Raw genomic sequence first — 20,649 nt, forward strand, 5'->3', positions numbered from 1 at the left:
ATGACCGGACAACACGAAGCTGCCATTCTCCCCCAGCAGGGCGGTCCCTTGTCTCTTGGCAAGCGTCCCACCCCCGAGCCCGGTCCAAACGATGTTCTCATCGAAGTCAAGGCTGTTGCCTTGAACCCCTGCGATTATTTCCAGCGTGACTATGGCATGCCTCCTGTGCCTATCTACCCCGCTATCATCGGATCCGATACTGCTGGTGTTGTCACCAAGCTGGGCTCTAATGTCACCACGGTCCCTGGCCCAGGAAGCCGAGTTATTGCCTTTGCCTCATCATTCTACCAGAACGGCTCCCCAGACCACGGTTCCTTCCAAAAGTACACTTTGGCACAATCCGAAGCTGTCATCCCACTTCCAGACAATCTATCCTTTGAGGAAGGCGCGGTCTTCCCTTTGGCCGTCTTGACTGCCTTGACTGCCTGGACCACAATCGGCATTCGGCTCGACACCAAGTACACTCCCGCAGACAAACAAGCGGTCCTGATCTGGGGCGCATCGAGCAGTGTAGGCACGTTTGCCGTACAATCGGCCAAGACACTCGGCTTTACTGCCTACGCCACCGCCAGTCCCAAGCACCATGACCTCGTCAAGAAGCTCGGAGCCCATGCGGTTTTCGATTACAGGGCAAGCGATGTCGTCTCCCAGATTGTTAGCGCCGTGAAAAAGGATGGTGTCAAGCTGCACACTGCACACTGCGTTGTTGATGGAGCTCTGCAGCCAACATTAGACGTCCTTAAGGAGACCAAGGGCAATGCACATGCCAAGGTTGCACACTCACCCCTACTCCCAGAAGGTCACCCTATCCTTGACAACACGCAGATCACTTTCAATTTCCCATCTATGGACGAGACCGCGAGGAGCAAGCACATTGACGAGGTCTTCAATGGGTGGCTGAAGACCGGTCTGCAGTCCGGTGAAGTAATCCCCAGCCCCACTATCCAGATTGAGGGTGGCGGTCTGGGCGGAGTGCACGCAGCACTGGACAAGCTCAAGGGTGGTGTCAGTGGCACTAAGATTGTTGTGCCAGTCTAATGTTGCCTTTTGTGGATGTGCCTTGTGCTAACACGAGTACCTATGGATGAAGAATGCCAATGGACAAGCTCGGTTGTCACTCGCTTTCGATGATTAGCTAGAGCACGATGTAAAATTGAATAAGATTCTTCAAAAATCACAAAGATAGTTAACGTATTTCATAAGCGAGCGTTCCACACAAATCGAGCGTTCCACCCCTCCCGATTTCAACGCATCAATTATTTGAAGCAATTCAACCACCCAAAAATCTGCATTTCTATATAAAAATCAATTACTACATTAATTAGGACATTTAGTAATTTTATGCCCCTGAATACCACAGCCAGAACACTTCGGCGGCGCCCGTACGCGTCGCTCAACTGTAGATGGCCCCGCATCTACTTGTATAGTATCTTGAGCTTCTTGAGGCTTATCTTGAAGCTGCATATGTGCCTGAGCCTCTTCTGTAGAAAGACCCTCTGGAGCAGCTATTTGTCGCTTAGTTAATTTCTTTTTTCGACGCCTTTTCTTATTTCCCGCCTGTAAATCCCTACTCTTTTTAAGTGCCAGAGCTGTCTCATTTATAGCTATTGCATATCCTTTGGCAATCTTGTCCAACCGTACTTGAGTAGTAGATAAAGAGCTTTGATCTGGCCCTTCCAGCATCTCTTTAATTGCAGCTATCTGTTTGTTAAATCGTGTGGTGTTGTAAGGTGTTTTGGATGGTGAATTGGTTGATCGACTTCCTGGAGGTGTTGGAGTTTTTAGCTGTATATTAAGCTGTTTAAGCACACGCTCAGCATTAAGAGGGACTAGACCAGCTGCTGCAAAGCTATTTTTAATAGTATCTGGCTTGTATATCTCTGCACGCGCTTGCTGAAAGGCTTCTAAAAAGTCAAGCTTATCAATATGATTAAAGCCGAGCCGTGCCTGGTCCTCCACCAAACGCCCGTACGCGCGCTTCAGTGGTGCAAAACAGCCAATATCAAGAGGTTGTAAGATATGTGATGAGTGTGCAGGCATACAGATAGGAATAATATTATTCTCACTGCATATCTGGTCAAACTGAGGTGTAAGATGGCTACCATGGCCATCAAGAACAAGCAGGCGATAAGTTCCAACCGTACGACTAGTTGTTGCAGGAATAAAATGCTTTTTAAGCCAGCGTAGTCCAATCTTATCTGTTGTCCATTTATTTTCACTAACTTCAATTCTCCATGCAGCTGGTAAGTCTTTATACCAACTCTCCATATGGACTTTTCCCTTGAAGACAATACAAGGTGGAAGTGCCCAACCAGTAGAGTTAATACACTCAATAGAGGTAACCCATTCTCGATTACCTGGCTGTATAAGAAATGGCTTCCCAACCATATCTGCTCTAGTAACTACTTTAGCAGTAGCTATTAGGCCCATTGCAAAGCCAGTTTCATCAAAATTGTAGATATCTTCTTGCGCAATTCCATGTTGCATTATAGTGATTTGCACACGATTAAACCACTCCCTAAGAAGCTTAGGGTCCTCGCATTTGGCACGCTTATAATTGTATTGACGAGAATACTTTGTCTTAAGCTCATTACGCCGCTTAACAAAGTTGTAGACCCAGTTTGCACCAACCGTCTTAATAGGTGTAGTATCACGGTTGGAAAGAAGAATATTGGCCATTTCTTGTATATGAGATGGTCGGGGAGGAGCTCCGCGTTGTTCTAGTAATAAGATCCATCGTACAAGCGATTCTTCTTCATTTTGAGTCAATTTATGACTATTAGCGCGAATATCTCTGCGACTTAGAGTGCCTTTGAGCCGACGGCGTAAAATTGTGTGGGAGACATTATAAACACGTGCTGCTTCGCGTAATAAGCAAATTTCTTAATTTTTAAAAGCTGATATTGCATGTTGGTACCCTTTTATCCTTCTCATACTAAAGCTATTTGAATTCTTATGTCTATTTTTTGGTGGCAGTGGGTGGGTGGTTAAATTGCTTCAAATGATTGATGCGTTGAAATTGGGAGGGTGGAACGCTCGATTTGTGTGGAACGCTCGCTTATGAAATACGTTAACGTAATCGGTAAGCGAGCGCCGCATGAAAGCGAGCGCTGCACCTCTCTATTCCATATAAAATGACACTTTTTGAGAGTCTAATATCTCAACAATAAAGCACCTAGAGGGCATAAAATTTAATATACAGTATAATATAATAACGTATATATATATATTAAGCAGAGAAATTTTAGGAATGAATATTTCTCCAGATAAGATAAATTACTACTCGTATTTTTTATATTTGTAGTTGTCCTAGTATTTAAAGCCAAGAAAGCTATTTAAAAACATGAAAATACCTTTTAGAATCCATATATATGTTATTGTCTTATAAAGATGTTCTATATCTACTGGTGGTTGAGATATTAAGGTTTCAAAGAGTGCCATTTTATATGGCGTACAGAAGTGCGGCGCTCGCTTTCATGCGGCGCTCGCTTACCGATTACGTTATCCCGTTCTAAGGTGTATTATGTAATTCCTGGCCCATTGAGCTGATGACCTCGGATATTTTCGTAGTTTACATAGCCGGCCATTTGAGATCTCCGTCAATATTTTGTTCGTGTGTACTGCTGGGAAATGTAGGTACTACTCAACTATAGCACTTGAGAATGAACAAAAAGCGGAATCGCAGACCGTGCTCCCCACATATTCTACCAACACTGACTGCTTTGGAAACCATCCATGAAAGACGTGCTACATATTTGTAATCTATAGTATCACAAACAATATTAACAACTCTAGAACACCATTTGAGCAAGGGCCAAAATATGTATTCACATAAACATATATGTATGGTGGCTGTCTGCTCCCACACTGTAGGACGCCCTTTTAGTGTGCAAATTAGGTGGATCCTGAGGTGATTTCCCGCGGCGGAAGATTAGAAGCAACGGTGGTACGAGGGATGGGGAACATTTTGAAAGGAAGAAGGTCTGTGTGGTAGGGGATGTAGCATTGGGGATCGTCTGTTGTCCACCAGAGTTTCGGGAGAGAGCATCTTCTACGGCAAGTTATTAGGACAGAAGTTTAAAAACTAATTTTTCTATCCGGTGACTCAGTTTTTGCCAGCAGAATACAGAATGATATGCTTTAATTCATATTTAAACAGATTTTAATATTCCACTAGGAGAATATATTACTATATGATGTGACTCAGGGGAAGAAGGCAGTAAGCTCATCGAACAGCTTCACACAACCAGTCGCCTAATATGGGGAACGATATAATATCATTGATATCCTAGACCACTATAACTACCATACTTCCTTGGATGGTTGACTCTCGCACCTAGAATACATGCAGAGGATTGAAGTACTCGGGGTGTGAACCCCGCACGTTAGGCAACCACATAAAATGCAGATCACTACTTTATCACTACAAATTATCTACAAAGTACTCAGGCTTGCTTAGCTTAACCTAGAAAGGCTAATAGTCCTCAGCACCACAGAGGGGTGCAAGCCATTGCCGGGTAAAAACACAAAAGCACACAAACTCCAAACGCCATACATCAAACGCCACCCAACGCTGTACGCCAAAAGGGAAGAACACACTTAAACAACAAAATAGCATTCTCTGGAGAAGCACCTGGCGCCGGTAGCGTACGATCACTAGGAGTGTCTGTAGGGCTACAGCACTATCCGGGCTGCCTTTGGTTTATTATCTCTTGGATTATCCTCTCCTCCTGACCGTTCAAAGCAGCGACTAGTATGGTCACGCCATTTATAATTGACACGAGCTCCACCAAAGTGGACTGGAACCCGGCGACACTCTGGGAATAGATAATAGCCTGGCTGTGCCAGCCTACAGGCCAAACACGGCAGACCTACCGTATGACCTTGCGATTGGATCAGGAGGGCATTTATATATAAAGGATAATAGGATAGGATCTGATGCCCAGTGATACACCTCTATATGAACCGGACATCTTGACCTAGATAATGGTGATGATGATGATGATTCATACCCCGACCCCTCGCATAAGGCGATGTGCAAGATACCCCTATCGCTGCTCTATATGTGCATCTATTTACAGCAAATTATTACTTCCCGATGAACTTGGAGCCTCGTCAAGGCCTGTGTTGGCCGATACCTGGTGTTCTGTTCTGCGGCCCTTGTGGCGCGTGACTTCGAACTCTCTGAGATATCTCTGCAAAGTCCAGTGCCGCATTTAAAATACTACTCCCCTGCGCGGCATCTTTTACCTACTCTTCTTACCTTGCCCCGCTCCTCCCAGCATATCTGAATTATTATTAAATACTATTTTAATCTTTCCTCCTTGTTCTTGTCGCAGCCCGCCCAGCCGCGGGCAATTAATTAGTATATAAACTACAGTTTCCGGTGCACCATATTTATACTGCTATTGTCTCAGAAGTCATGTCGCATACCATGCGTCGCAAGCCATAAGTGGCCTGTTCGGAGTTGCGTAAGCAAATAGGGTCGATTCGAGGGAGCGAGCCATAGAACCCCTGAATTGAAGAGAACTATGCCTCGCGAATATGATGATCCTATACACCTTGGTAAAATGGATGGGTTATATCTAAGGTGGCGATCTAACGAAACATCAAACGTAGGGAAGGAAGGAAGGAAGAAAGAATTCTATCGTACAGGAAATGTGGGAAGCCTCTACATTGTGGGATCAACAGTGAATAAAGCAGACTTGGCGCCTCAGGCAGGGTTCGACCTAGGCCCTGACAGCGAACAGGTTATGAGACCCTCTATATCTTCCTTTTAGAGCTGATATCACGTGGTTTTAAACCACCTGCTTTTTATATTTAATTGCCTCTCGAGGGATTGATAGTAATTTTAAAATGGGCCTGAAGAAGGGAAAAGCGCCTGCTAGGGATAAATCCCCATTCTGTACACCTGGACCATCCTCTCCTGCAATAACACGACGACCACCACGAGATGCTGAGTCAAAGGAGGAGGATTACTTTAACGCAGTTAATCGCCTCTTGATCTGAAGTTTTCGGATGGGAGTAATACAGCAATTACTAATGTCGGCACGTCATGTTCGTAGATCTCCGTTATTTGGCCATTTGACACTTTTCAAAGCTCTTTGCTAATACTTTCATTGGACGCTAGTCATCGGCTGCGACAATTCGTGATTGGGGAGGGCAATAATCCTGCTCACCATGCACACTATACCCACAAATATGCGTTCCGCGGCCTGGTCCCAACGGAAAAAGCATATACTGCCCTTGGTCAGGAGAAAACAGAAACTCGACACATGTATCTCGGGCCTGACGCGTGGTGGTAAACTTCTGAATATTTCGCCTTCGTCACTGACTCCAATCAACGGCCAGACAGCGAGAAATTCACCCTCCCTGCCAGAAAAGCCGATGCAGTGAAGGCTTTTGAGGGGTTCAACACCGCCGTCAGGGCCATCATTGACATGCCCCAGAACGAGCTCAGCAAATGGGCTGTATTCGACACTTGTGTCTATCCGGTACCGACATTCATCCGCGGTCGCGTATGTATCTCCGGGGATGCGGCGCATGCGGCTGCGACTTACCATGGTACTGGAGCTAGCTTTGCAGTGGAAGACGCAGCAGTTCTTGCACAACTTCTTTCCACTGCGGACGAGTATACTGAATCGCATGATGTTGAGAATGGCGGTATCTCGAAGCCTAATTTATTACGCAAGTCCCTCGAGACCTACAACTCTATTCGTCTCGAGCGAGCACACTGGTTGGTGGAGACAAGCAGGCACATCGGCAAAATTTACCAGGGCCAGAACGCTGAGGTTGGAGTTGATTCTACGAAATGTGCACAAGAGATTGACTGGCGTTGTCGAAAGATTTGGCACTATGATGTTAATCAAATGACGAGGGAGACGAAAGAGCTCTTCACAAAGCAGTTGGAAACGGTTTGATATGTATTGTATCAATTGATGTGTTAGCCATCGTCGATGTTGGCTTTTATATAGAAACAAGTGAGTTGCATGCGATCATCGATTCTCTAATTATCTTCTGTGCTGTAATTGTCTATCAAACACCGATGATCTTTTGGAGACACAAGGAGATACATGTGCTGGTATATATCATCGTCGGTGAATCATTCTTTACTCGATACCTTAGGGATGGTAAAGCGACGGAAGAAATGCACCGTCGCGAGACGTAGTTCCCACTAAACTCCTTCCCAGCCCACTCTAGACTCTCTAGACTCTTTAGTCTCTTCTGCTTCCGTGGCCGTTCATCTTCAATAAGTACAGCACATTTATCATATTCGCGCGAGGTGCATGCCGATGCAGGCTATTTAAATATGTAAGTCTCAAGGTAAAAACGAGCGGACTGAAAAACACTTACTTCGGGAGCAGCCTCCAAAAGGCATGGAGTCTTTCATCTCTTTCGTGGGGTTGATCCATCTATCAGGGTCGAAACTAAGTTTGTTGGGGTTAGTCCTTATGCATCGTGTGATTCCTCTTTCAGAAAACCTCAGATTGGAAGATCTTGGAATCTCGATGAAGACTGTATACCTGTGTAGAAACAGTGATTCCACCTGGGATGAAATGATTAACCAGTTTCGCGCCTTCGTGTGGCACCGCTCATGGCAACGCCCCAGGCACAGCGGGTATAGTCGCAATGTCTCATCGATGACCCGGCGTGTATACGATAAAGCGCGCACATCCTCGTCTGTGAAATCATCCCGGAGGGTTGCAACTTCAGCAACCAGCGAATCTCGGACGGGGGGGGGGGTTTGCAGACAGCCCAGACCAGGTAGGTTAACGAGATAGCCGACGTGTCGCTGCCAGCTATGATGTTATCCCCCTGCTTCCAGTCTGATCCCAGCCTCTGTCAAACTACCTTCGTGGTGACCCTTGTTGATCAACTTGGTAAACAGGGTGGGCTTCACATCATCACCATAAGTCTCGACAAGCTTCTTGTACCTATGGATAGATCAGCATATCCGCCCATCCTCTTTCCAGACTGAGCAGCTTGCTTGGAGTATGGCAGTGGCACGTATTCAGCGACCTGAGGCAGGAATAGAAAGGTCGTACGGATGATCGTCAGAGTCGAAACCATCTCAAGGTCCAACGAGTATTGACTTTTCTGTAAATTCTGTGTCAGCGAAAGAATCTAGCGGGTCTATCATCTCTTCAAATAGGCTGAGCTCTCCTTTCTCAGTCATCCTGAAGAACTCGCCAAAGCTCAGCTCGCCGCTCGTGTCCGTTGCGAGAACATACCACCACTTAAAGACATCTACACAACCCCGCCTTTCAGCTTCCTTTGCCAGCTTCCTTTACCATTTGATCAACGCATAACTTTAATTTCTGGGCTACGGTGGGCTCATGTTGTCGAATTGAGGTTTCAGACATAGGCCCACCCAGCAGCCGACGTTGATATACATGGAATTGAGGGTTCGTTGAGCTGAAGAGAGTCTTGGGACTAGGGCGACCAATATGTTCGTAAAATTGATCTTTGTAGAATCGGCTGGCAACATTATGAATTCCCTTTGCTTCCTCACTGTCACTGACGTCAAGTTCGTTGGGCAGATTCGAACAATGGGCCCTGACAACCGCTCTGTTCAGTCTTTATCAAAATAGCTTGTTTCTCACGGTAGCACCTATCGTACTGTTGATGTAGTTTCTGGACATAATGTGGCCTATTCCCCGCGAACATTTGCAAGACCAGCCCTGTCCATTTTGAAATGGCAGGGCCAGGGAGATGTGCAAGAGGGCTAGTATAAACCCGATAGATTTTGGTCTGATTCTGGTCAGTATTCAATTAAAGCCAAGTGTCATTTCTAAGACTCACAAGCACAATAACCATAACTAGAATGATGATGGATTGCGTGGAAGATGCATGGATGTACGCCATGTTTCCTTAGAACCAAACGGGATTCGATTTCAAACAGTAGCCTGAGCGAAATTGTTAGAAATTCATCAGTGCTGAACAAACCGCCCCCACATAAAAGCAGATACAGTAAAACTGGGTGATTCACTTCCCTATGCAGTCTTGTCGGGGACATGAAGTGAGACAAGACACTAGGCCTTAGTGTGGGATCCTTGTTTCCGTCTCCAAGGCTATTTTTGAGACCGACTGAAGTGGCTTGAACTGGCTTCGCGAGGTACAAGAACTTGCATGAAGGATCAATGACCAGGATCATGTACCAACCAAATTTCCAAGGGATAATGTATCGCCGCCTTACAATTTGAATCCATCGGTCAATTGTGTTGTGGAATGTCATCCTATCGCTAACATATCGGAGTCTCGGAGTCTCTCGGGGTTAAAATGAACTACATGCCGAAAGATTTTCTAACAATGCAACCATTGCTTTCGTCGTTAATAAGGAGCGGGGGCAAGGGATATTCTTCTGCATGGTGGCTGAGCTTTTGACATTCGGAGCTCAAAAGCGCAGGAAAATGCGTGGAGGTTAGTGCAATTGATTGGCCAAGTGGGTGGTTAATATGATCTGTAACGTTGAACGAAAAATACCTAACTTATTAACCTCAGCTTTGTTACTCCGGACCAATAACTTAAGAGCCCAGTCTTTATAAATGATCCTTGCGCATAAGCCATTATTCACTCATGTAAGAGTTGGGGCGTTCTGGTCACACCAAACCTAATGACACCGGAATATATCCACCACCTAGGGAATTAGGCCACCAGTTTTATTGTAGTACGGGCTAAAATGGTGTGTGCCTGCTTGCATACAAAGAGGAAACCCAGTGTTTTGAAGGATTTATTACAGCTATACTAAGCCCGAATAAAATTAGTCTGCAAGACATCCTTGACATTACAAGCGAGTAGGTGGCAATATCAACCCCCGACTGGAGCCTTAATATCTGTAAGACATGTTTCATCCTGCCGAAATAGCTATATACAGACACGACATCCTTGACATTACAAGCGAGTAGGGATGGATTTAACGCTCCCGTCTATCTTTCTTCTATCTCTTTCTTGACTTCTAATATTAGCTCTGACATTTGGACATGTCAGTGTCCATCTCGGGGTTAAAATCATTGAACTTTGCCAAACACGTCTCCGCCAACATATTGACTACACTTAGATCCCGGAGACTACATAACATGGAATTATATAGGGTTTCAAACGCGGGGTTTTGGTTTTTCCGCCCTTGTGCAAATTCTGCACAGAAGACGAGGGGGATTGGCGTGAAGGGATGTATCTGTGAATGGAGTTCAGAGTTAGCAGAGACGTGCATACGTGAATCATTCGCATTTGTTACTCAGGGGTCTTGTTCTTATACCTTGAAATAGCCATACTGCCCTAGCCTCTGGCATAAATGTAATATTTTTTGAGCAGCCTCCATGGCTCGCTCTTCGAATCCGCTAATCAAGCTCTCGTAATTATACAGTGCGGACTGCATAGTCCTACCCAACAGAAGCGTGGTCGCTTGCGCTGCCATGTTTGTGAAAAGCAGCATAGGGTCTGTGAGCTCACCATCTAAATCATCTGAAACGCAATCAAGCATCGTTTTACCTTTGCTCGTGACGATGCTTTCAAGCCATTGATGTCGGGTTAGGAAGTCTTGAGGTATGCCCCCGTATGCTCTTTCAACGATACATTGCTGCTGGTGTGACAAGCAGCGACCACTGATGGTCATGAGTACAATGCAGGCACCGAATGGAGAAACTTTCTGCACATCGTCGTCTCCTGCCATGAATTCCGACAGGAATTGGGTTTCAACTGGTCGCTCACGTTGGAAAGCTACTTCTGGTGCTGGCAAGCGAGTGAAAATCTGTCATCCGGGTCAACATTAACAACACAAAACGAGTCAAAAGAGGATATCGCACAAATGCTTACCACTTGTTCGTTGAGGGTCAGCGGCATCTCGTTTATGAGATTGATGAAGCGGTCCAGGGAGTACGCCATCCAGAACGTCCTTCGGCGTTCCTCGACATCGCCAAATGAAATACCGGATTCTGCGATCCCGTTGGGCACGTCAATTTCATGAAGCTTCATCAGTTGAACGAGCCTAAAGCACCGCCCAGCACTCAGCCATCCCCGCTCGTAATTGACCTGCATGATTTCATATATGGCCAGAAATAGCCATGCCTGGGCTAACTCAATTGGAGGATCCCCGGGATGCATGTTGAGCTCCCATTTTTCTAACAGTCCCCGAGTATAGATATAAAGGTCTTTCTGGATGTCTTTGAACTGACTCCCCAACCACGCTGCAAGTGTCCACATAGCGTGCTGGAGACAAGTCATAGCTCCTTGGTCACTCATTGGTCGCGCGGCGCGCGCAAAATAACGGCGCTTGTTGAGTATCGGGGCAAATAGATGAACTCGGTCAAAGTACAGGTGACTCAAATCCGCCTTCATCAGTTTAGGCATTTGGAATTCTGTCGTGACGCCAAAATCCGAGGGAAGCTCAAACTGGCCGTCTGACAAGGCGCAATTTGGGATTGGTTGTGGTGGCACAAATGCCCTTACGTCAAATTCTGCAGGCATTGTACTGAAATTTCCCATGCGAGAGAAGAGGTCTGCAGGCTTTGATGGGTCTGAGGTATTAGTGGTGGATGAGGTTGGGAGAGTAGAGGGAAAGGGGCCGTTGATCGGCTGGAAGCCGTGCAAGGCCGATAATCCTTCTAATGGCACGGTCGGTTGTATGATCGGTAGCTCAGCCGATGACTGAGAGCTAGATGGCTGTTCGGCGTTCGCTTGGACTTGGTCTTGAACCTCGTACGATGTAGATTCCGACCGTTGTCTGAGATGTTGACCTTGTTGATTACTAGGGGGGCTTTCGGGCGGGCTTCCCCCCACAGCCATTTGTTGTCTGCTCCATTGATGTTCAAGAGCCGCTGGGATGGGGTAAGTCAGTGTTGTACCAGCGGAGAAGACAAAGGTTCTTACAAATGCGAGACTGCAACGCTTTCAGGTAGCCTTTTCGAGGCCCTCGCGGCCGTCGAGCACTGTTTGGGGTGCAAGTGAGCCCGAGGCTTTCGCAGGTCCCACATGTTGGCCGTACTCTATCACATCGAAGTTTTCTTGCTCGACACTCATCACAGGCAAGGCCTTGCGCCTGTCGATTAGGTCTTTCTGAATCATTTAAGTAGACATTGTATCCTGTTGCATAAATGCGACTTTTGTTCAATAATGGGCCCCTGTTATTACTATATGAAGACCTCGGTTATCGCCATCAACTACACTTATGCACGATCCAACCTTATCTGAACAGGGGTAGTGGCTGACTTGAGGGGGTAGGCAGCCGTACCGGAAGTGACTTAGAATCCGCCCTTTTGGTCGTCCCCCCCGCTTTAGTAAGGCAGGGTGTAAATAATCAATTAAATTCATTGTGATGGTAAAATATATTCATAATCAATTGCCCCAGGAATGATCGTGTCAGCTGACTAGGGACCGACTAATTCCTTCCCTAGTTGTGGAAGGGTAGAGTAATCATATTTCTGTCCAATGTTTCACAATTCCCTGCCCTGACTACAATATTGCGGTTCTCCTTTGTTATTCTTCAACAGTTCTGGATCTTGACAACCGTTTTTTGTTCCCTTAGAACGTGATATAGTATTTTGCTATCTTGCATTTCGGCCGGATATTGGGTGTTTCGGATTATGGCCTGTATCTATCTGGTGTATCTAGCGGGGGCTATACACGTGGTCATCATGTGGGTCTGGTCGTATCATGGATATCCACGTCAGAACTGACGCTAGGCTGGCCCCCGGGGCCCCGCTCCCGTCGACTCCTTTTTGACCCTCTTGTCATACACATAGCCACATGATTCTACTGTTCATGTCAGACTACTATATGCTTGTCAGACTCGGGACCTTGGCAGTAAAGCTTAGCTCCGACAGCCATCGAAGAAACACATGGAACTGGTTGGGCTACAGAAAAGCGTCGCTCACAGTGTTTGACAGCGGCAGGAGTAATAATGTCCACAGGAGAATAATATCAGGAGAATACTATCGTGCAGATGTGCCAGGAAGATTTCGACTTGTATTTTGGGAAGGTGAGGGTACGGTGAGGACATTCGAAGGTGAGTTGAAAATCCTCCTTCAAATGTTGGCAAAAGTACCTGAGTACTGTACAGAGTGTACTGTAGACTCGGCTATTATAAATAGATGATCGAATCCACTAGGCGAATCATTCACATGTGTTGGCAAACCATTTTTCAAAATGACCGATTTTCAGTCGTAAGAATTACGTATAGATTTATATTCCAGGTTTGCTCCTTAAGCATGTATCACCAGCGTTTCAACTAGAACGATATCACATCCATCGCACAGCCGTAGGTTCTCAGTGCGAGTGAGATAGTGAAGAATGGCAAAACATACCCCACTAGGACGACACCACTTTCGGCTACTAGACTTCAGGTCCTCAATGCGAGTGAGGTAGCCGCCGTCCCTTTGAAAACCGACATGCGCGTCTGTTACTAATATATGTGCTACGCCCCACGGGGAAAGACTCCCCGCTTCGCGTTACGAGATCTCTCTCCGCTGGCCGACCGTGTCATGCAAATGTAGCTAGAAGTGTCTCCAGTGACCGTACAGGATACCCCAACCGTAACCAAGCTTGTATTCGCAGTTTCGCAGACCTCTCGAGTACCCGTAGCTGCAAAGGCCTTAACGAGTTCGTCGAGGCTCTCCTCGGTATCCTGCCTCCGGTCTAGGCAATACCACATCCGCTGGAAAGCGAGTCCAATTTCGGTCTCGAGTACGAGTCGAGTAAGCAGACGTTGGATGGTGCGGTTCGGTGGTTGACTGTGTTATCAAATGGAGGATAAGTTAGTTCTTATATAAAATGGGAGAATCTCCTGGCGGTTAATCGACTCAGTGGAAATCAGGAAAAATCGGACACCAAGTGTCCGATTACATATAAGCCGTCCCTTACGAATACACAGAATATCCAAGCTCTCATATAATCATCCATATAAATCCGACAAGTGTCAACACCTTGGCCTTCCACATGCATGATATCTATTACCACAGTTCCAGATACCTATACATTCCTCCTTTCAACGTACTGTTGCCACAACTCTCACTCCTTTTGAAGTCATTCTCGGCATTGCGACATGCTAGTCATGTAGGAAAGCAACATCTCTATCGTCCGTCCACCAAAGTTCCATGCCAAATATCCGCACAAGAGCGGCCGTCATAAGATACAGCTCTGCGCGGGCGAGCTCCACCCGCATTTTCTTCCTCCTTTCCTTCGCTTGCGGCCCTCGTCGCCTAGCCAGCGATCGGGATCAAAGTCATATGGGTCTGGAAAAACAGACTCGGCGTTAGTTATAATACTAATCGGAGTACCAGCGGGCAGTATGTAAGATTTCCGCATAGAACTTGGTGAAGTCACATAACACGTTGGGGTGTAGATAATAGGTTTATGCTGGATGCAGGCAGCTCGAGCGGTGACACCAAAGGACAGTTTATTACGTTCCTCAATAATAGCGGAGAGGTATGGCAGCTTCTCTAGTTTGGTCCAGGACAAGGATGTCGATACTAATTCTAGCTCGGCGCGAAGTTTACTGAGAATGAAGGGATTAGCAAGAAGATGATAAAATATAATATTTAAAGTTTGGGCGGGCGACTCGGTTCCTGCTGGGGTTAGTAGTGCGCTCTCCTGTTCTAGCCGGAGGAAGGTCTTTTCAGAAGTGGTAAATTCGGGTTGTCTAGGACTGATTTGTAGACCGATTCTTTGCCTCCTTGGCTCACTGTGTTTTTCCTTGGAGCTCTGCATTCCTTCACCTTCATAATCCTGACTAACTCCGCGCGGACTCTCTAGTTTCGTTAATAGTGTGTGTTAACTGTGCTGGGTAAAGAACTTACATTAAAGAGTTCGAACATATCAATCAGGCCGGGTGGCATCATGGGGGTAGTTATAAACTGTGGGAGAGATTCAAGCATATCTGGAATTCATGGGAAGTGCTTGTTCACGTTTAACTCCCTTAAGAAGCTTATAACTGTTGTGGCACAGTCTGGCCGCCTCCTCATCTGGGAGTACGTCAGTTTGATGGGCAAATAAAAAATTGACGACGACGCTATTCTTGGTTATTAGCATTGTGCCTACTCCACTTCGTTAAAGGTCATGCTCATTGGAAAAGGTGTAAAAGGCGTCTGATAAGTTAACCGGGGATTTTGTCGCCGCATGCTTAGTGATTAACCGGCATAACTACTTGCGAGACCTTCTTGGTAATCACACCCTCTAGGGAGAGGACGTCGCGCTTACTAAAAAAGAGAGCGAGTACTTAACGGCGTCCTTTGTGAAGATAATAATCGGCCGTGGTCCCTACACCGCCAGGAACTCGTAAGGTTCGCAACTGGTAGTTATACTTGTCGACGTGAGTCATCGACGGTGCATAGACTGCATCTAGGTAGCTGACATTGTTAATGTGGATCTCGTCCGGCGTTATGCGGATTATAGGCCTTGTGTGTAATAATATCTCACTTAGTTAGTACTACTGTGCTTTAATTCCTGGCCCCTCCACAACTGGGAAGGATGGATCATACTGTATTGCTTATGAAGTTCTTGGATTTTAAAGATATACAGCCCCGGTTGGACAGCATCGTGGTAAAATTCGTACCACCAGGTAAGCGAGGCCATTCGTGGGCCTGGAATATGTGACAAGGGATGGAAATAGAGACGCCGGATCGCTCCAACAACTGTCCATAACACCAGAAGAGTATGCTCGTGTTGACCACCTGAATTAGAGTCATAACTATCGTGGGTTTGATGGGAACAGGTTTGAGTAATATCTGATTCTCAAGGCCAGACCGTGTAGGCAATGAATCATTCCTCATTAAAGGGCAAATTGTGGCGTCGTTTATGTTGGAAGTTAAGGTATGCCACAGCTCGAAGCCCCATAACAGGATACAGGTTCGCTCGGGTCGGAGCTCACCTCACGGAGCCAATCCAATAGACGGACAAGGATTTAGGCATACAATAGCAGGAACCAGGCTATAGATCATAGTACCAGCCCCATCCTTCCTTATGTCGAAAATCTAATGCATTTCACTCGGCCCAGCCAGTAAGCCTGCATGAATTAATGTAACGTGGTAAGCCCTAATACAAGCTTTCCTATGGCTGACCATCCCCGGCATTAATACTCAAATATTAGGATGCCGATCATGCGGGATGGACTAATGCTGTTTCTACAAGTGTTCTCGCCTGTAATACTGCCATGCTAGCATAGAGTAGGGGACAAATTCCCGCCGTATCATTTAGGAGGAGCCCGCCTCGGTTTTTGCCCACACTATAATCTTCCTGCCTGTCGATTTCAAGAGTTTAACAGACGCGTAGCAATGGACGGCACGAACCTACGCAACTCCGGCGGCAGTTGTCGCCATCAGTACATATTTTCTCTATTGGGAATTACCATGGTGTATCTGCGCTTCTACACACGAACCAAGTTGCGGTGTTTGTCCATGTTGTGGATTGATAACTGACTGGCCATGCTAGTATTGGTACAACGGACGCTCTAACCTCTCTCCTGGTCCGTATTGCTAACTTGGATAGATATTCGAACTGGTTCTGGAAGCGTTGCTGATATAGGGCGCTACGACAAAATCGTTAGAGGACCTCCTCCCTCCACCAAACATTTCTGGTCCTGACGGCTCTCTTTTCTACGCCGTCGCGACAGGTCAGACTCCAATCCAACTCTAGATATCCACATCTTTCGGACAGCCAAGCAGCCCTAAAAAGGCTTCAATCAACGGACACTAGCTATGAACCACACCAAAGAATCTCCAAATGGGCAACAAGGATCAGGAATAAGAATATTAATATTCACATCCATTGGGTTCCAGGCCACCAAGGAATCTTTGGCAATAACAAAGCTGACGAGGCAGCTACATGGTGGAAAATGGGGGTAGTTCAACACTAAATATAGAGAGGTATTTACAGACAGCTTATTATATATAACATATACGTATAGAAAAATAACAGTTATATAGGTTTATTATAGTTTATAGATAGGTTACCAACAGGTGCTTATAGCGGTTGTGTAATGGTTCCAACCAGTTGTGCAGTAGTTTAGTATATATTAGGTAACTCTAACAAAGTATTATTAAGCAGCTGTTCCAATTTTAAACCTTGTAACAGTTATAAAAGGTAACTATTACCTAAACATTGTTAAGGTTTATAACCAATCTTATACCTTTAATAAAGCAATAAGTATATATTTTAGTAAGGTAATAAATTAAAAAAAAATAGAATTATATATATATATATTGGTTTATAATTTAAAAAAAAGTGTAGCTATTTATAGTTAACTAGATAAAGTATATACTAAATAGTTTAATATAAAAAAAGATAAGTATTAGCTATTATAATAGTATAATAGTTATATAAAATTCACATCCCAAGTGTATAAAACCAGTAATATAAATTGCGCAGATGGTGCACCAGTTGCAGAGTGTATATTAATTATAAATAAAGGTAAAAAGCTGCTCTATAGGCTAACTAAATCCTATTCTGTTAATAACTTATATACTGGAAAATTTAGAGTAGAGTCTGCAGAGTCTGACGGTGTAGGTGCAACAGTAAATATTATTATAAGAAAAAAGTAGTATAACTTGTTATTAGGGACTAAATAATAGGAAATACAGTACTTAATACGGCCAACTAAATTTTAATATCTAATAAAATTACTAGTATGCAATGTTTGGGTACATATTTTACTATTTAAAGTTAGCACTAAATATAATACAAAATATAATTTTATATATACCTATCCTAAAATACCACTAATTTAAAAAATCCCAGCCAAGCAAAGTTATACTAAGTAGCCACTATAAGAGCATAGTTATTTATATAGGCTAATAAAAGCTTGTTAATAAAATACTAAGGTATAATACTTGTTTAATTCCGGATACTAATCTGTAGTAAGGGTGTAAGGCCAGCTGGATTTAATACCCCTAATAGTATTAAAGAATTAACTAGGTTATTAGTAAAAATATTATTAAATAGTATAAAACTATATACTAGTTTGGGACAAAACTTGCATATAAAACTAAATAAGTCTTTATATATATATTCCCATGCTCCAGCAAAGCCTAAATAAAAAGACTAGTGGAAGTTATCCATGCGGAAAAGATAGGCCAGTAAGTTTCTTGGTGCAGTAGTATTAGCCTAATATTTAAACAGCCTTAATAGTATTAGTATATATATAAAAAAAAAATAAAAAAAATAAATATACTTATACTTTAGCTCTCCACTTAAAATATTATAGTTTATAATTAAAGTATATTCTAATACTATTTTATAGAAGTATAATCTAGCATGTATATTTAAAAGGCTTAGCTTATTAACCTATTTATCTTTAAACATAGGTGTAGGCAGAATATTCTCTGGGCAGTATATTAAGTCTTAATAAAAAAAAAATATATAGAATATTAGTAGTAAAACTTACCTAGTATATAGTTTTTTAATGCAGGTTTATTAAGCAAGAATATAAAAAAAACAAGCCTTTAATATACCTGTTGTCCCTTAAGTATAATTTAATGGATTCCTGAAGCTGGTATACTGGATAAGGTTGAAATTATTAAAGTTAAATATATAAATATAGTAAAGGCGTGAATAATATACTAGTAGGAAAAAAAAAAGCCTGCACCTGTATATAGCAAGGGAAGAGTAATAATAGCTTTGGATAAATATAATAGTATAAACTATAACTTATTAGCAAAGTAATAAAAAACTAGTAGTGTAAGGATAATTATATATCCAGCCTTTAATATATATTATAATTTATATCGCAGCAGACTCTGTATTAAAGGCCATTTTTTTAAAGTAGTAAATCGCTGAAATGCTTGTATATACTATGTCTAACCTTTTAATAAAAAAATCTTAAGCAAAAGTTTCTGCAAAATAATTCCGAGACCCTTTTATTTAGAGTGTGGGATATCGTATGGTTGGGTAAAAAAAAAATTAAGAGTTAGTATAAGCTGCTAAAAAAGAGAAGGCTTTAATAATAATCCTTTTTTTATAAAAAACTTCCCTTGTGTAGTTTTGCTGCCACTTTTATTCCCCTTGGCCTGGGAATTATTATTATTATTATTATTATTATTATTATTATTATTATTATTATTATTATTATTATATTATTCTTCCATATTATAGAGCATTTTTCAGTCAGAGACTATGCATGCTCTACCTACCACCCCTGGGTGGTAGGATTTGAACTAACAAACAGATACGTACATAGTGGGTAGAATCAAACATGAATAAGCAGTATGACATTCTAGGAGTGGGGAGGACCTTATAAAAGGGGTTAAACCATGCGAAATTCCAATTCTTTTTGCTGTTTTTCCTTTTTTCTTTTGTTTTTGATTTTTTGTTTTAGGGATCCAGGAGCCACTTTCTAGTGGCGATCCCGGTTTCCTTCAGGAATTTGACCAGTTGTTCTTGCCCTGCTTTCTTTGTAAACAGATAAGGCAGATTTCGGTCTTTTTTGTCTAGGGTCTCTATAGACCCTTTTCTAATGTCTCTAAATGCCTGGCACTGAAAAGTAGGTGGTGCGGAGTTTGCTTTTGCTGCGCACACTACTCGTTATATCACTATCATAGTTAGGTGTTCGAACTAGATAGGATCTAAAATACCCATGCCCTAGCTTTAGCTGGATAATGGTTGACCAGGTCTGCTTGGGAAGCTTTAGGGGGCTTGGTTTCCATGAAGCTATGGAATTAAAGCCCCTATATTGATACTTTTCCTAGCATTTTCCCATGCTTATCCCAATCCTCAAGGCATTTCGCTTGAGCTCTCGTTTGAGATGGCTAACTGAATAGGACATTTGTAATATTTACTTGTCCATTCTGCGCCATATTTCGCTGCTTCGTCAGCTTTGGCATTACCAAAAATTACCCTGATGGCCTGGAACCCATTGGATATGAATATTGATATTCTTTTCCTTAATTCTAGTTGCCCATTTAAAGGTTCTTTGGTATGGTTCATAGCTGGTGTCTGCTGATTGAAGCCTTTTAGGGCTGCTTGACTGTCCGAAAAGATGTAGATATCTAAAGTTGGAATTTGAATAGCCTTAAATGCTTGTTTTAATGCTTTTGGATAGCAAATAACTCCGCATCGTAGACCTTATTCATGACCTAGATTCCACGCCCAACCTTTTGATTTTAGGATTATTCTCTAGGAGGAAGATTCCTGCTCCGTTTTGACCACTCTGCAGCTGGGATCCATCTGAATAGAAGATAATTTTGTGGTTATCTCTATTAGCAAGTCATTGAGATATTAGCATCTTGTGTTCCTGGGCTGCTTGCTCTTTCGGTTTGCTAGATATAGATATATCTACTACTTGGTTTAACAGTTGGGACCAGGGCGGTAGGGTTTGATCTAGCGTCTAAAGGTGCCTTTCCACGTCTTAAAGGAGAATAGTGCTAGCAGTCGGATTAACTGGCTAGGGTATTTTCTCTTTCTCTCTCTAGGGTGGTATTCAGGGTCTTCTGCATCTAGTAATCTAGGTTTCTCGTTCCAATCCAAAAACCTTGATTGGTAATAGAATTCCCCCGGGTTTAGATAATGTGGTGGGAGTCTGCTTTAATTGCATGGGATTTTAAAAATAAGCAGTTCTAAGTACTAGTTTCTGCAGATTTTATTAAATCTAACCAAGGAGGGGGTAGGGATGCTTCTATTTCCATGCCTGTACAGGCGATGTTTTAAAAGTCCCTAGAATCTTTCTCA

At 43.6% G+C, this 20,649-nt stretch overlaps 5 protein-coding genes across 5 annotated transcripts; 2 read left to right on the forward strand and 3 right to left on the reverse strand.

Moving 5' to 3' along the window:
• ATNIH1004_001835 (zinc-binding alcohol dehydrogenase family protein) lies at nt 1–1,038 on the forward strand (the record flags this gene model as incomplete). The annotated part of the gene is made up of 1 exon (XM_033566530.1): nt 1–1,038. One exon carries the CDS (start codon nt 1–3, stop codon nt 1,036–1,038), a length of 1,038 nt encoding a protein of 345 aa, XP_033432287.1.
• Nucleotides 1,039–6,275: 5,237 nt separating this feature from the next.
• On the forward strand, nt 6,276–6,920 carry ATNIH1004_001836 (uncharacterized protein; the record flags this gene model as incomplete). Its single annotated transcript, XM_033566531.1, has 2 exons — nt 6,276–6,301; nt 6,356–6,920. 2 exons carry the CDS (start codon nt 6,276–6,278, stop codon nt 6,918–6,920), a joined length of 591 nt encoding a protein of 196 aa, XP_033432288.1.
• Nucleotides 6,921–7,560: 640 nt separating this feature from the next.
• On the reverse strand, nt 7,561–8,865 carry ATNIH1004_001837 (uncharacterized protein; the record flags this gene model as incomplete). The annotated part of the gene is made up of 6 exons (XM_033566532.1): nt 7,561–7,799; nt 7,852–7,934; nt 7,976–8,097; nt 8,292–8,568; nt 8,621–8,751; nt 8,803–8,865. 6 exons carry the CDS (start codon nt 8,863–8,865, stop codon nt 7,561–7,563), a joined length of 915 nt encoding a protein of 304 aa, XP_033432289.1.
• A 1,096-nt stretch (nt 8,866–9,961) lies between these two features.
• Nucleotides 9,962–12,060, reverse strand: ATNIH1004_001838 (fungal specific transcription factor domain-containing protein; the record flags this gene model as incomplete). Its single annotated transcript, XM_033566533.1, has 5 exons — nt 9,962–10,174; nt 10,256–10,747; nt 10,813–11,813; nt 11,866–11,924; nt 11,981–12,060. 5 exons carry the CDS (start codon nt 12,058–12,060, stop codon nt 9,962–9,964), a joined length of 1,845 nt encoding a protein of 614 aa, XP_033432290.1.
• A 2,055-nt stretch (nt 12,061–14,115) lies between these two features.
• ATNIH1004_001839 (uncharacterized protein) lies at nt 14,116–14,828 on the reverse strand (the record flags this gene model as incomplete). Its single annotated transcript, XM_033566534.1, has 2 exons — nt 14,116–14,739; nt 14,790–14,828. 2 exons carry the CDS (start codon nt 14,826–14,828, stop codon nt 14,116–14,118), a joined length of 663 nt encoding a protein of 220 aa, XP_033432291.1.
• Between the last annotated feature and the right edge of the window lie 5,821 nt (nt 14,829–20,649).

This window comes from Aspergillus tanneri (genome assembly GCF_003426965.1).
Source record: "Aspergillus tanneri strain NIH1004 chromosome Unknown AapTan_2_pilon_pilon_pilon, whole genome shotgun sequence".
Lineage (NCBI taxonomy): Eukaryota > Fungi > Ascomycota > Eurotiomycetes > Eurotiales > Aspergillaceae > Aspergillus > Aspergillus tanneri.